At 34.7% G+C, this 16,414-nt stretch overlaps 1 protein-coding gene across 1 annotated transcript; it reads right to left on the bottom strand.

Moving 5' to 3' along the window:
- Positions 1 to 209: 209 nt before the first annotated feature.
- Positions 210 to 8,237, bottom strand: LOC116207589. Its single transcript, XM_031540601.1, has 3 exons — positions 7,355 to 8,237; positions 3,018 to 3,325; positions 210 to 797 (listed from the first exon to the last, which is right to left on the bottom strand). Exons 1-3 carry the CDS (start codon positions 8,155 to 8,157, stop codon positions 445 to 447), a joined length of 1,464 nt encoding a protein of 487 aa, XP_031396461.1. The 5' UTR covers positions 8,158 to 8,237; the 3' UTR covers positions 210 to 444.
- Between the last annotated feature and the right edge of the window lie 8,177 nt (positions 8,238 to 16,414).

The following is a 16,414-nucleotide window of genomic DNA, read 5'->3' as shown; positions in this document are numbered from 1 at the left end:
CGATATATACGCGTATATATTTATATCTATAGTTTAAAACTTAGAAGAAAGCCACAAAGTCCCAAGGGGAGAGAAGGAAGACTTCTCTCTTATCATTTTTCTTTTTCATTTTTTTTCTCCCACTAAATTCTACCACATGCATTTTCTCTTATATATTTCGAGAGGTTTCATACGCATAACTCGGACAACAAGCCTAAAGGCAAAGCAGCTTGGCATCCAAATAAGATACTCTACTACCCAAAGGGGAAAAAATAAAAAATAAAAAAATAACATGCTGAAAGCCACTTAATATCGACAACCATCATCAGGTGGAAAGAAATAATATTTCATCTAAACCAAGCACTATGAAATAATCTTCTATGAAAACAAAGGGGTTAACACATTCTTTGGCTAAATCACGGAAAAGAAAATGAAGAATACCTTGTTTTGCTATCCAAATAGATACTATGAAGAAAGATGGTCCTCTCGACTCTCTATTGTGACCTTCTTTCTTGTATCAAAGTCCAACTTATCCAAGTCAGCTACTATTCCAAGATAACCGTAAAAGATCCTCCTTTTATCTCCTGTTCTCCCGTCCACTCTGACGAGGTTTGGGTTGCTCTCATCGTCCTTGCCCAAAGTCACAGGATGTAGGCGGGCCCAGCCCTTGCGCCCATGATTCTCCTTCTCAAAATGTTCTGCTAGCTTCATGGCCTCTCTGAGGCCTGATTCGTTGGCAGCAAACTTAATGAGAGTGATACCTAGGAGGCCGTCTCTTCCGTACAAGGACTTTGACTTGCCACCCGGAAATCCAAGTTCTGGAAATCATTAACAATGAGTGAAAGGAACGTTAAAACAAAGATCACAAATCTCAGGTTGAAATCACTGGGGATGGCAGAACTCCTATAGGACTGATTTCCATAATAGCAACATTAAAGGGAGATCCTATCAGGAGGAGTCATTAGGGCCATAACCACAAAAGAGATCAGGATCCTGAATTAGATAGAGGACCTTGGAGGAGCAAATAAGGGGAGACAATGTGAAATTGTGGAGAGGACTTGGACAATCTGCTAACATTTGAGAGGCATAAAAGTTGCATCACTTTTTACCGAGAAATAAAATTTCAGGGGTCTCTCAATCTTAACCTCCAATGATGCTCAAATCTAGAAATCATCTGAAAATAGGAACACAATTTTTCCATTTTTAGACATCTAAGAAATTATTTGAAGAGATGAACATAGTTTTTGGCAATTTGAGACAATCGACTTGAAGGTACCCTTTGGTGTGAGAACTCACAGCCAGATGAATTTTTCTCTGAAGAAATACTAATCAAGAATAACTTGCCTCTACTCCCAAAATGGCCAACCATCTCCCATGTTATACAAAAAAATCATGCTATATTGCTATGTCTAGTGGATTGTCCCTTAAAAGATTGAGAAAATCAGTTTCTGAAATCCGAATAGTAGCAAACAATATATAGATGAAGCTTAAACAAATTTCTATTTGCCCCTTAAAATGTTGATAATGCTCATTGGCAAGATTTCTCTGAACCCCATATACACACATTCAAGAAAAGATTTATATACTTTTATGTATAAACCATATGGAATTCAGCTGGACCATTTAAAATGCTCTGATATGGATATATCTGGATGAACTTATGATGATTATTTCATCTTGGAACATATAGATGATGATCTCTGCTGACCAAGCCATTCTACAAAATTGTATATTCTTCAACTGCCAAGGCACTGCATTTCCCTGTGAAGGAGCACTTAATCCTAAAGTCATCTTTAGACATGACTAGAATGAATATTGAGAGCCAGCAAGTCAGACAGCACTATCCACCACATCTTATCACCTAAAATTAACCCAAACTGCAGCATCATAAATGCCCAAAGATGCAGCCGTTTTAAGATGAGATCCCAGTATTTGGTCAAAACATTAAAATCAATTATTTATTTGAGAACTAAATCCTAACCTCATGCTAATGGAAGATAACAATGACTCGTTACCACCTATCCAACAAATTCAGATGCATCTCTGGATGAAAACTAGGAAATGCTTAACAGTTCACAATGGTCGAAGAATAATGGAACAAACTATTTCTAGAAGGTAGACATTACCAAGTGGAGATACTAAATAATGCATACCAGTAAAAGTTATTGCTGCGCTTGCTAATGATCTCACTTCTGGTACCGATCTACTCAGCAAGGAGAGATCCTATTATACATACTAAGGAAAACTATTGATTCTGTTTCCATTGATCTCATTTGTGGTACCCAATTACACCCAGATGCAAGCACTGAATTAGAGTTCTAAAAACAAATTCTAAAGCAAAGCTACAGATCATGGGACTGGGTGTGGAGTAAAGGAGGAAATTTCCAGAGTCATAGAAACCCAAACAACCATAAAGGCCAGAACAAATCATAGAAAGACTAATAGTGGACTTCAATCTATCAGGAAAACATGCACCTGTGCTCTTGTAACTTAGAAAGCTGTTTCAACATAAATCCATGATAAGTTCTCCTACTTAGGGTAGAATTGCCCATAAGAAAAAAGAATAGGGAGGAAGACCAGAACATTGTTCTCCTGATTTCATTTCCCCTTGTCCTTTTAACTGAGAAAGCTCATACATCAGTTCATAGAATCAATTCAATCAATATCAATTACGTAATGGAAATAACTGGAAGCTTTTCTGCACATTCTTTGTCACACTGTAAATTATATGTAACATCTTCCAGAAATTTTCTCCTGATAATATGATGTCAATGTTTAATATCATAGTTTCACTCCTTAAGTGTAATCCAAACCTTAGACTTTCAATATCAAAAGAATGAGACCTTTCAAAACTTCATCCAACTATCCCTGGTCATATCCCATAGATATCCTGCTAGATAAGGGCTCTGACTCAAAGAACAAAAATTAGCAAAGCAAGAAAGAAATTGCCTCAGTGGAAATATAGACACCAGACAGTAAATATTATGGAACATAAGAACCATAAAAAATGATAAAGCATAACTGGCTGCATAATATACCTCTAACTATATTATCCATCGCTTTGATCCCCAAACCTTCCATGCGCCCTTCTTTACCCTTCCCTGTAATTGTATTATGAATAATCACTGTGGGAGGCCACATGATGAGATCCTCCTGATTAGCTGCTGCTTCACTAGCGGATAATGACTGATACATCCTTGAGTTATCAGGAGGTTTCGAGTAGTTCCAACCCATTAAGACACAAAGAGCTTTATGCAACCCCAAGTGATCCACAAGAGAATCGGCATTGTCTGAGTTGTAAGTGTGTAAGACAAGACTATGCGTGTCAGGAAAATCTTTGGAGGACCTGTATTACCATTTAAGAGGAATTGAAAAATAACTCCTCAGGTTGTCTTGCATCATTATAAGCAATAACTGTGAACACAAAGGCAAATACACCAATCCATGCATATGACTATGGTCATCTCAACAAGATGAAAGTTCAGTAATTTGAGAATGTAAATACTGCTAGTGCAGAAGGTTATCAAGAAACAGCCGTAAATGCATCTCTTAAATATTCCAATTCCATATTTTGAAAAGGATAGGTTCCCTATAGGCACTCAAGTTTTTCAATAGGAACCAAATCATAGTAGCTTTTATGTAGCACAGTAGAGGCAAACTAATGAGGCAATTCCGTTAAATTTTCCACTTAGGATCTAATAATATAGATCTGGGCCTTCAGAGACCCTTCCATCATCTATATTTCTGTTCAACTTTTTACTAAGAAAGCAGGCTTTGGCACCGTAGTTGGTGGAACGAGAGATAGAGCCAACACAATATTCAATCACTCACCCATAATTATGCTTTACAAAGCAAGAGATAATCCCAACTAATTCAACTCATGTTATAATTTGATAGTAACATTACATCAGACCAGACGATCTGAAAGAAGACGCGTCTAGGACAAGAGAAGAGGAAAATACTATCTACATAAATGTATATTTGAAACATTAAGTGGAAGCAATCACACTTCATTAAGAATTTAAAAGGAGAGTTAGGCGGTATTTAATAAGACTTAATTGATGAAGTGCTAAAAGGTCAGGTAGTATTTTATTACAAATTTGATAAAGAAAGAATTGAATGGGCAAGGAGGAAAAGTGAAGATGAGAAGAAATATTATGAGATTAAGTCAAATAATCACATATGATTATTTGATTATGTCAATTCCCATTTACTGGCTCAATAAATGGTTCCTGACTTAGTAAGTAGATTTTCCCTTATCTTCTCCCTCTCTCTCTCTCTCGCTCCCATTCAATTTTCCTCATGATAAACTTCTAACTAAATTTTAATCACTTGCTTAATCAATTAATCTATCATTGGTAAAGGACTTACTTTTCCTCTCTTATTCTCAAAGCGACAAAGATGGACCAACATTAAATTACTCAACAACTAATAAAGCTATGAAAACCAAGTCAACCCAGATCCTCGGCTGACAGTCAGAAACACCCAGAGATAGAAAGACAATTCAAATAACTGATTAGCCTTACAGTAAACAAGATGTAGTGTAACCCAATGTCAGCTATGAACCAATCAACACGAAATCTATAAGGGCTTCAAGTTATCACTACAGCAAGTAAAATAAACAATTGAAGCTATTATTATATGCGAGCACCAGCACAGACCCAACCCTACTATAGAAACAGATATCACGGTTCACAAAACTTAGCACACCATCGAAAATCATTCAATCTCTGGGGATTGGGGTGTGCAGGGGAATAGCCAACCCCCAATGATTAGAAACAAGCATGCCGAAAAATGCTAGAGGTCATGCATTCAAATCCCAATCAGTGCATGTAGCCCTAATTGAGGTCACAAACATTTGCAGGCACATGGACTCGTGTATCATGGGATTGTGGTGTTTTCCATTAGCTCGGGATTGACTACGAATAAGTGGTGCCCCCGCGTGTGCAGTGGATAGAGAGGGACAGAAAGAATGTACAAAACCACTTGTCTTTGATGGTGATATCGACGGTTTTCTACCAATTAACATTGATAGGCATACTGTAGAAACACTAAGATCTACCAGTATTCTCTGTACAAATATTGCACACCTAAAAACATAAATAGAAACATACTGAACTATAATGAGACTTCAATTTTTGTGAGAAGCAAAGAGAATATACCACAATAAACTTGATGGGGGGTAAAGATACTTATTAAGCTCATGCTCATTGTTAGTGAGCTACCAACAAAGGTGTCTCCAAAAGGATATATTCCCCTAGAGATTGCATGCATATATTCAGTGGATGCGATTAAGGGAATCATCATTTAGGCAATTCCCTTCAGAATATCTATCATTAAAGCAATCATACCAAGCGCCAGGAGTACCACGTGCTTTCCACTGACTAGATCTTTATAACATAGTTTTGAAAGCAAAAAAATTCCCATTAACACCCAAACTTCTCAAAAGAGCAAGAGAGATTTATGGCACTATATGCCAATGGACACTTACTAAAAGAAGATTACCTTTCGCCAATGAAATCAACTAGAGTTGAGATTACTTGGCCACAAACTAATGATAGCTACCAGCGAACCATTAGGGAATCTAGAACACAGGACAATTGATAGCAGGTAACAAGCTTCCATCCTCAGTAAGATCAAAAAACCTAAAGCTTAAGTTTGTTTGCTAACATAAGTTTTAGAAAGGGCACAATTTCAACTCATACGGTTAAATATATAGATGGGGAATGAAAACTACTACTACATAACTAGTTAAGCATCTATAGGTCAAGTACATTATCCCTTCTTACATGGCTTGTTACTCATCTGCATTTATCTGCATGTGCTACTTCAAAGCATGATGTGTCATCCTGATGCAGGAGGCTACATTACATAACACTAATACACATGCACTGACACAATCTTGCCCTCACACAGACGCACAACATAATGTCATAACCACTAATCTAGGAGGACAGAGGGGTTTTGAGACAAAGTGGAGGAAAATCGATTCATGGCTGTGCATAATTGGAAACTTTGCCAAGCAATTTAAGGTAATTTCATGTACCGAAGGTTACATATCACGTCAGCTCTCTCTCATGTGATTGCATGGGGCAGCTGTCAAAAATCCATGGATATTTAAAATAGATAAATCTAATCATAACAAAGAGGCAACTTAACTCTCAGAATTCACTCAATAAGGCCGTCTGAGACTAAAGAATCGTATGTAGAGGTGCTCAGGACATCAAAACTATGAAATGAGCAGGAAATTAAGCCCATTGGCCAGTTTGAGTCTTGATATCTTCAGATCCAGTCAGTAAACATCTTGCTCCATCATAATACTAATGTATTGGGAAGAAAAATATGTGAACAAATAACAGTAAACAAATGGTTAATCCAACAAATAAATGCCATTGCTACCAACAAAGATCATGGACCGCCAAAATGCAAAATATACATCAGCTTAAATTTTATGTCCAATATAAAACACAATTACTACCATTGAGCTTGTACATCTATAGCTTGTTGAAGTAGCTGGGAGCAAAAAATCTAGCAGTTAACCAGCACTGTGTAAAAAAGCCAGAAAGGAACAGAAGAAACCAGAGGCCCATTTGGCATGTTAAAGTGGAACGGGAATGCAATTGAACATTTTACAATATGTATGCCATTTATTTGAGAAACATTCCACTGCAACAAACGGGCCACTAGAGAAGAAGCCTATCACAATCTACTTCAAAAAAATAAGCAGTGGGAAAACCCCACTGACAACTCATTTACGTACAAGACAATCTCAAGACACATTGATATTGCTATGCCGGACAAAGTAATGCAGGAACAGCCAAATTGTGCAAAATGTCGTCCCAGACTTGCCAAAGCCCCTACTCTTACTGCAGTATTGGCACATAATAAGAAGCTAGTAAATGCGAGCATAAAAAAAGCTTTATGGCTATGACTAAAGAGAACTTCAGAGCAATGACTGCCAAATGATTGCCTATACTTTATATACATACAAGCTAGCATCATATTTCCAAGTGGGTGAAGCAACGGACACCGCCCGTCCACATGCCAGAAATGAAACTATAAGGGACTTGCAGAATTTTTCCGTATTAGCTCAATTCAGAGAAGTCTAGATTCAGACCTGCCTTAGCAGCCAGCAACACCAAAAGCTGCGAGAACCACACGACACTTACGGAGTAATCACAAAACAATACTTCGCATTGGTATCAACAACAACATCCCAGGCGAAAATTTAAGTTCTTCCAGTAACAGATTATACCCATCTATTAATTCGAAATAATATGATCACCAGCATCAAAACAGCCTCCAAGCAATCAATATTAAAGAGCGAACTACCAACAGGAAAATCGCATATAATAGCCTGATGAATGGATCAAACCTGCTACAGGCAACACATTTAAGGAATCCACTCCTCCCGTTCTCCAAGTAATTCTTTTTCTGGTGAGGGTTCTCATTAAGCGCTTTCACAAAGTGCAAGAATGCCTTTTTAAGCTCCCTCTGATCGACATCGAGGTGCTTTAACCTCGCATTTCCACTCGGGTACTTCCCGTCTCGAGAAAATGGGAACGGCTCACCCCCATCCCTGCTCGGGCCGGCAAGCTGGTGTCTTTTCCTGTCTGGGTGTTCCATAGCCCGGTCATCCCCAAACTTCCGCTTCCCAGGGCCATCCGATGGCCTGGGCCTGCCCGAGTCGAGCCCAAGGGAGCTCCAGTAGTCCTGTGGCATACCGAGCTCAGGCCGTGGAGGGAGGAACCGGTTGGGAAAGTCCTGGTAGTCGAGAGGGAGGGCGAAGTAAGACCGGACACTGCCGTCAGCGAGGACGATGGTGCGGCGATCCAGCATATGGAAACCATACGACGGCGGTGGTGGGGGGCCGAGAGCTGCCATGGGGTCGGGGAAGGTCGGGGGATGGGGGCTGGAGGGGCCAGCGGCGAAGGGTGGTCTGGGGGACGGGCCGGGCCTAGGAGAGGGTTTGGCGACGGGATGGGCAGCGGGGGAGGGTTTGGAGTCGGCGGGTCTCTTGAGGTCGGAGGGCAGACGCGGGTGCGACTGCTGCGCCGGGGGGTTGTGATTCGATTTGCGGTAAGAGGAGGAGGAGGAGGAGGAGTGGGGAAAGGAGGGTCTGGTGGTGTGGGAGGAGGGCCGCTGGTGGTGGTTGTGATGGTGGCCGCCACCGGCCATCCCACCGAGAGAGAGAGAGAGGGACAGAGGACTCCGATCGGAAGAGGAGCAAAGGACAGGATGAAGTGCTTCAAAATTTTGCTTGTCTTAATAAAAAATAGATGAATAACCTCATGATAATTTTTTTTAACTATTGTGATGGAAAAAAAATTATAAATTCATGATTTTATAGAGAATATCACTCAATTTAAGTGCGTTTTTTCTAAACTTTACCTAATTGATATTCTCATTTGGTTTCATCTTTTACCTTATTTAATTTCGTATATATTTTCATTAAAGAAAAAACTTTGTATTCAGGGAGTTCAATATCAATTAGCATAGAAATTTGCATGTTGCTTGTAGGGTGTGCACGGGTACTGGATATACTCGGAACCGATCGGAACCTACCCGTTAAGATATGGTCCGGGTAGCTCGTATTAAAAATAGAGTAGGTTCCGAGTATTAAAATCAGGAACCCGTGAAAATCGATTCCGATTCCTACTTACAAGATACCCGGAATTGGTTATTTATTAAAAAAAAGATGAAAGAGTAAAGTTACCGTCTCCTCTAATGAATCAGAACAGAGGCACTTTGTTGCGTGGGATCGTATTATAGATGTTTAATTTTATCGATGGATTGATGAGACATTATTTTTTTTGTGAATTAATCTAAATTTTGTTGATATTCTATTTGGCGTGATTACTGATTATGTATGTGATATTTTCGGTTTTATTTAGCGAGAGAAAAAAATTTACAAGTTCCAACAGGGTACCCGAAACCTATGATATAATACAGGTTTCGAATCCATGATTCAATAGGGTATGATCCGATTCCAAAATCTTAGAAACTGTCCCTTACAAGATAGGGTCCGAGTATCGTGAAAAATACAGAATATCCGGAACCGGTCACCCCTAGTTGCCTATGATTTATTTTTACTTTTAGATTTATTTAAGATATTTTTTTATTGCTTCCCAGAGTCTCACTGGACATCATTTATTTACATTAATGTTATGTCTTGGTCTCAACAAAGATTAATTATTATTTAAAAAACTTATCATATCTATACAGTCATTAGGGGTGTGCACAGATACCGAATATACCCGGAATTGGTCGGACCCTACCCGTTAAAGTAGGGCCTGGAACCTCTGATAGCTCATATTGAAAATATAGTAGAGTCTGAATATTAAAATAAGAAACTAGTGAAAATAAGTTTCGGTTTTGGTTTCTGCATATAGGGTACCCAGAACCGGAACCGATACGTAGACCCGATAATAATTTCTCTTAATTATATTCAGATATATTTCTCTCTTTTACTTTACCTTCTTCCCCTCTCTATCTCTATGTCTCTGTCTTTGTTTCTCTCTTTCTCTCTCTCTCGGTGGAAGTTTCGCATTCCTTATCATCAGCAGCTTTGCTCCGACGACCTCAGTGTGTCCTCGATGATGCTTGATGGTATTACGAATGTTTAGTTTTGTGAATTGATTGATGAGATATATTACTCTTTGTTGATGTATTGTTGATTAATCTAAATTTCTGTCGATATTCTATTTTGTGTTATTACTGATAACAGATGAGATATTTTCGGTTTTATTTAGTGAGACAAAAAAATTTACAGGTTTTAACAGAGTATCCGAAACTTGTGATATAATACAGGTTCCGATTCCATTACTCAATAGTATAGGGTCCGAATATCGTGAAAAAAATAGAATACCCGGACCCGAACACCCTTAATAGTTATAATTTAGATTAACAAGAATGTTCTTTTACCAATAAAGTCCTCCATCTATAGAAGTAATAATTAATACAAAAGGAACAATATTATCGATCTAAGGGTTGAAGAAAAAGAAAATCATAATATTTATTTTTATATGCAATTTTTTATAAAATTAATTGTCTTCCGGAAGAAACTTTGTTATAATAATCAGAAATAGTAAATGTATAAGGTAGTCATTAATTCTAAATATTAGGGTAAGCAATCGATAATCACATAGAAATAAATTATGAAATATACCTCTAGAATATATATTATAATATACAAATGAAAATTTTCTAATTTATAGTTATTATTTATATATTATCACTTAATATTAAGTACTATCAATATGTCAAGCATGTTATGTTCTTAAGAAGATAAATAATTGTTTAGCATTCTTTATTGTTTTGGTGATATTATTTTCTTGGGGCAAGAATTGATGGTTTTCATATCTTTTACTTATATTTACTTTTTATTATTTCGTATTTTTCATTTATGAATCGTTCCTAATTTAAATTGTAAATAAATATTAAACATGATTTGAATAAGTTAAAAATTCAAAGTCATTGAATCATCTGGAATAACTTTTAAAATTTACCTAAATGAATTACTTTGATTTATTGAGTTTTAATTAAATTTTTTTTTACAGATATTCTAATTTAAAAATTACTTTCTCATAATCTTAAATTTTGAAATTTATTTTTTGTTTTTTCCCTAATGGAATATATTTTCTTTAATGTTACTTATCAATTTGCGATTTTTTTATTATGAAATTGAGAGGGAGAAAATTTTATAAAATAGAATTTGACTTGTGATAAGTAATCCAATATTAGTTAAACTTTTCGCAAGTTGACTATAAATTTTGAGTTTATAATAATGTGGTAGAATATTTAGAAACTTATTTTAAATTTTAACAAAAAATTATTATTTAATGATGAAAGTTTAATAAAAAATCAACAACATTAAGTGTATTTGACGTTAATATCAAGACTGTAATTAAAAGGGAAAATTATGAAAAAAATTTATTCTCATATACTTGTCTAATATATCCCATATTAAAATCCAATATTTTTTCTTAATTATGAAATTACTTTTTTTCAAATACTCCTTTTTATTTCTATTCTTTTTACTAATAATTAATTTGAAAATATATTAACATGATGAATTGCTAAATCTTTTTCTAACAAATATTCTACCTTAAAAAGGTCACTTTCTCACAATCTTAAATTTAAAATCTATTTTTTATTTTTATTTTCATTATTAGAATAGTTGTTTTAACTATTACTCATTAATGAGTGGTTTATTTTTATTATGAAAAAATTTGAGGAGAAAAATTTGTAAAATAAGAACTTTGACTTGTGTTTTGTGTACATTTTTACTAATGCAATAATATATTGTTATTATTATATATAACTAGTCGGATGGCCATGTGCGTTGCACGCGGTGAGCATAATTACATGTACTCTATATACGTACTTTTTTTTTAAATGAGAATGCAATACAATAGATAAATATTTGCTTTGATATGTTTGCGGTATTTCATTGGCCACTGACAATCGAAGCAATGAAAGCACAATGCTCGAGTTACAGATATTTCAAACTTAAATATAAAATATAGGATGGGAAAAAAATCAAGCATCTGAGTTACAACACAACAAACAAAATCTAACAAAAATTTTTAAGTTTAAAAAATTTAGCAAATTATAAGAATTCAATACAGCATCCAGCTTAGGAAATGGAAGCAACTCTTGTACGAACTTCTCCAATAAAATGATGATGTGCGATTGCAGCACCTTCTGCTAACCTTTTAACTTGGAGTTCCTACAATTGTTTCCTTTTACAGGACAAGCAATCGATCCTTGAGGGCCTTTAACATGAGTTTGAAAAGTCACCACCAAGGTGATAGCCCAGCTGGTAGCGGACTGTATATTCCAAAGGGGAGGTCAAGGGGTAGAAACTCGACTTAAACACGAAAACGCTTGCGTTAGTAGACCCTTGTCCTCTACCCAATGAGAACTATTCTGGTTCACTGTGCGCTTTGCTGGGGTCATGGTGACCTAAGTAGGCTATGTCTCATCGAGCTCTTTACCCATTCGAGCGAATGGAACATTTCATGGTGGCTATGAAGCCCCTCTGGTCTCCACAGGGGGTTGCTACGCTGGTCTCTCCCTCCCGGCTTTTTTGCTTATAAAAAAAATGAGTTTGAAAAGTCCTAATTATTCAAGGTTTATTAAGATGCTTATATTATGACAATAAAATGATTATTGGAATAGGAGATAAACGAATCCCGTTACATGTTTTCTGAATAGGAACGAGAGGGCAACCTTTAATTTTTACTGGCCTGAAGAGTATGTTGTCTAAAGTAGAATCTTCAGCATCAATTTTACCTTCAAATCACTTGCATGATTTGCACTGAGATTATCCACTTTCATTTCAGCGTTATAGTTTTCAAGACGTACAAATGTATTACCATTTACCAAGATTAGAGATTTGAACAGTAATGAAGCAACTCATACAGAAAACCAAACAAATTACCTTTGTTGTGGCCATTTCAACAGGCCCAAGGTGAGTTACAACATCAAAGACCATTAACAATTACAAAGAATGAGAAGACATAAAGATGGTCGGTGGTTTCAACTTGAAAAGCATTATTCATGTGTGGAACATGTGCTTAAAAAATAAAAAAAAAACCCCGTAACAACAATCATATTTATGCTGTGTTTGGTTTGTAAGTAACATTTTAAAATCAGATTTTGAAAAAGAATTGTATAAATTGTTATATATGGGGCCCACCCTTTGACTTTGTATGAGCTATTTTGTTTTGTTGTAGAAAAAAAGTGGTATAAATGGAATCCACCCTTTAACTTTGTATGACCACCGGTGCAATTATCCCAAATATTAATGCAAAATTTTGAAAAGCTAATATTTTTCCAAAGATTGGCTTGTTTGATTTCAAAGTATGATTTTAAAATCATACTTTAACTTTATTCTACTCACAACAAAACAAAATAACTCATACAAAATCAAATGGTGGATCCCATTTATACCACTATTTTTTCTACAACAAAACAAAATAGCTCATGCAAAGTCAAATGGTGGCCCCATACATAACCATTTATACCACTCTTTTTTAAAATCAAAATTTGATTTTAAAATTCTACTTTGAAACCAAACGCAGCATAGCTTTGTTTGGTTTGTTAGTGTAATTTTAAAATCACACTTTAACTTAATTTTACCCACAATAAAACAAAATAACTCATACAAAGTCAAATGGTGGGTCTCATTTATACCATTTTTTTCACAAAAAAACAAAAAAACTCATACAAAGTCAAAAGATGGGCCCCATACATAACAATTTATACAATTATTTTTCAAAATCAAAATATAATTTTAAAATGTTATTTACAAACCAAATGCAGCATTAGTTTCAGACTGCACTCAAATGGAAGTGGTTGAGATGATATATGCAGTAAACTGGGAAGGGAAAAAGAAAGGTAAGCAAGCAAAAGAATCTTTGTACAAATCCAAAATGCATGAACATTTTGTATTATGGCATTGCAGTCCTAATGCACTTGCATTCCTTATCTCATTTAGCTAAAGATGATATGTTGCAGTTCTAGCACTCTAAATACTAATTCAAAGTTTGAGACTACAGCCATTATAAGCAATAAGATGAGAGAGATGTTTTTACAGATATACTCACAAAATGATAGAGACGGTCTTATATATATATGTATATAATTATATATTTGTACAAATTGAACCCTATAAGGCCGCAACTGACAACACAACCCCATATATGTTTTGGATTTGGACTTTCTTGAAATTGAATGTGTTCTTTCGTGGTGATTGAACTATGTTTAGGCCTTTGTATGATTGAAAATTCATCTACACTTATATGTATTGATCGCGATTTCGGGCCAACGGGCCGGGCCGACCCATCCATTAATTTTGAAGGGCTAGCCCTGGACCTGAGTTTCATGGCCCAATATTATTTTGGGCTGGGCCGGACCGGCCCATTTTGCCCGCCCCACTCAAGGGAGGTTCGTATTTTTTATTAGAGATATAAATATAGATAATAGATATACAAATATACTTGTAGTCGTACTTCTCCCTTTTGATGTTGGGTAAGAATTTGTCAAATGGAGATGTTATTATCATTACTACTAACATCAAGATTGTAATTAAAAGGAAAAATTATGAAAAAACTTTTATTCTTATGTTATTGTCTGATATATTCCTATATTAAAATGAATTATATATTTTTTAATTATGAAATTACCTTTTTTCAAATAATCCTTTTTATTTCTATTTTTTTAGTAATAATTAATTAATTTGAAATTATAGTAATGTGATGAATTGCTAAATTTTTTTGTGACAAATATTCTACTTTTAAAAAGTCATTTTTCTCACAATCTTAAATTTAAAATCTATTTTCGCTTTTATCACTATCAGAATAGTTGTTGTAACTATTACTCATTAATTAGTGGTTATTTTTATTATGAAAAAATTGAGGAGAAAAATTTGTAAAAAATAAGAACTTTGACTCGTGTTTTGTGTGAACTTTTGCTATTATACTAATATATATTCTTATTATTATTATTATATATAGTAATAGATATACATGTATGTACTGGTATTTGTACTTCTCCCTTTTCCCTTTGGGTAAGGGTTCGCCGAATGGAGATGTTATTATCATTACTATTAACTAAGTTTCTTCTTTTTTTTTTTTTGGAAGTTACGTAAACTTGTTACATTTGGCATACGAAAAATCAGTGAATTTGAAACTCTCATTTTAATTAAATATTTTACATAATCTCACTAAAATAGAGCAATAAATAAATAATTGCAACACAATTATTTTATACCCGAACATAAATATTTGTTTGTGATTTTATATATGGTTTTTTTTAATATGCTTGCGAGGATGTGTGTATGTGAGAGAGGAAAAGGTCTTGTGTGCAACGGTGGTATCACATAAAATTATGACACAAGACACATAAAAAAATATTATTTTCGACAATCCATTTTTGTTAACAATTTTTTGTTTACATACTAAAAACCAAATCAAATTCTTATTGGCTTGTGACATTGCTATATAATACTACTGTTGCATACAAGATTTTCTGATGAGAGAGAGAAAGATGTGGCAGAGAGGAAGAATGAGAGGCGTGAGAGGGAGGGAGAGAGGAGGGAGGAAGGGAAAGAGAAGAATGTGGAGAGTGGTAGTTATTTGCAATATTAATTTACTATTATACCCCAAATCTAAAGGTCATTAATAAATAAAAATTAAATATAAGGGTAAATATAGAAAGAAAAAGTGAGACGAAGAGTTTAATCTCTTTTTATATATTAGTGTAGATTAGTATAAATATATAGATAGATAGATGGATATATACATTAGGTGACTAAGTAGACTATTTTTTGTTTAAATTCAGTTTTGCTAGTTCGTGTATGTGATAACATTTAAACCGGATTTTTTTTGTTGATGCAGATTAACTTTTTTACTAATGATGTAATTAAGTAGAAGATATATCCTCACACAGACATCTCTCAACTATATATATTCATATATTCTTAAATAAAATTGACATAATTAACTACAAGATACATACTTATATAAACATCTCTCAACTATATATTCATAGATTCATAAATGGATTCACTACATAAGCATTTATCAATCACATTATTTTTTTGGGTAGTAACAAAGTATTATTATTGCATATAGCACATTCAACCAATATATATGAGAATTATTCATAAAACAAAACTTTCTTAAAATAAACGTCTGATATATATATATATATCATAAAAAATATCACGTATAAAAATCTCAAACTTTTCAAATTTTGACGATTTTAACATGAACTTTCTTTTGCACAAAATATAAAAAATTATCGATTTGATAACAATATTAGCATAACGTCAATATCTTAGTTAATTTTAACTGAAATTGCTGATGTGTACTTGATGGCGTCACGTAGCTCATTGTGATTTTTTGATTGATAGATATATGAGAATTATTCATCAAATAAAACTTTCTTAAAATAGATGACTGCTACATATATATATATATATATACATATCGCATAAAAAATATCACGAATAAAAATCTCAAACTTTTAAAATTTTAATGATTTTAGCATGAACTTCTTTCTTTTACACAAAAAATAAAAAAAAACTATCGATTTAATAACAATATTAGCATAACGTCAATATCTCTGTTAATTTTAACTGAAATTGCTAATGTGTACTTGATGGCGTCACGTGGCTCATCTGATTTTTTGAGTGAGTCCCAAATATTTTGAAAATAAAAATTATTTTGAAAATTTAAAAAAAATATATATGAGGATCAAGGGAGGTGGTCGGCGTTGTGGGCCTCGACGCCGACCGCCAGCCAACTCCCCCTTCCCTTTAATTGGGGTTGCCGACAATCTTTTGTTGTCTCCAGTAACTCCAATTCGAGGGGTGATGGCCGACAAAATCGAAAAATCCCCAATAGAGACCCCGATTAGGCGGTGG

This window comes from Punica granatum, chromosome 5 (assembly GCF_007655135.1).
Source record: "Punica granatum isolate Tunisia-2019 chromosome 5, ASM765513v2, whole genome shotgun sequence".
Classification (NCBI taxonomy): domain Eukaryota; kingdom Viridiplantae; phylum Streptophyta; class Magnoliopsida; order Myrtales; family Lythraceae; genus Punica; species Punica granatum.
The sequence above is the reverse complement of the archived record's forward strand: the minus strand, read 5'-3'. Positions and strand labels throughout refer to the sequence as shown.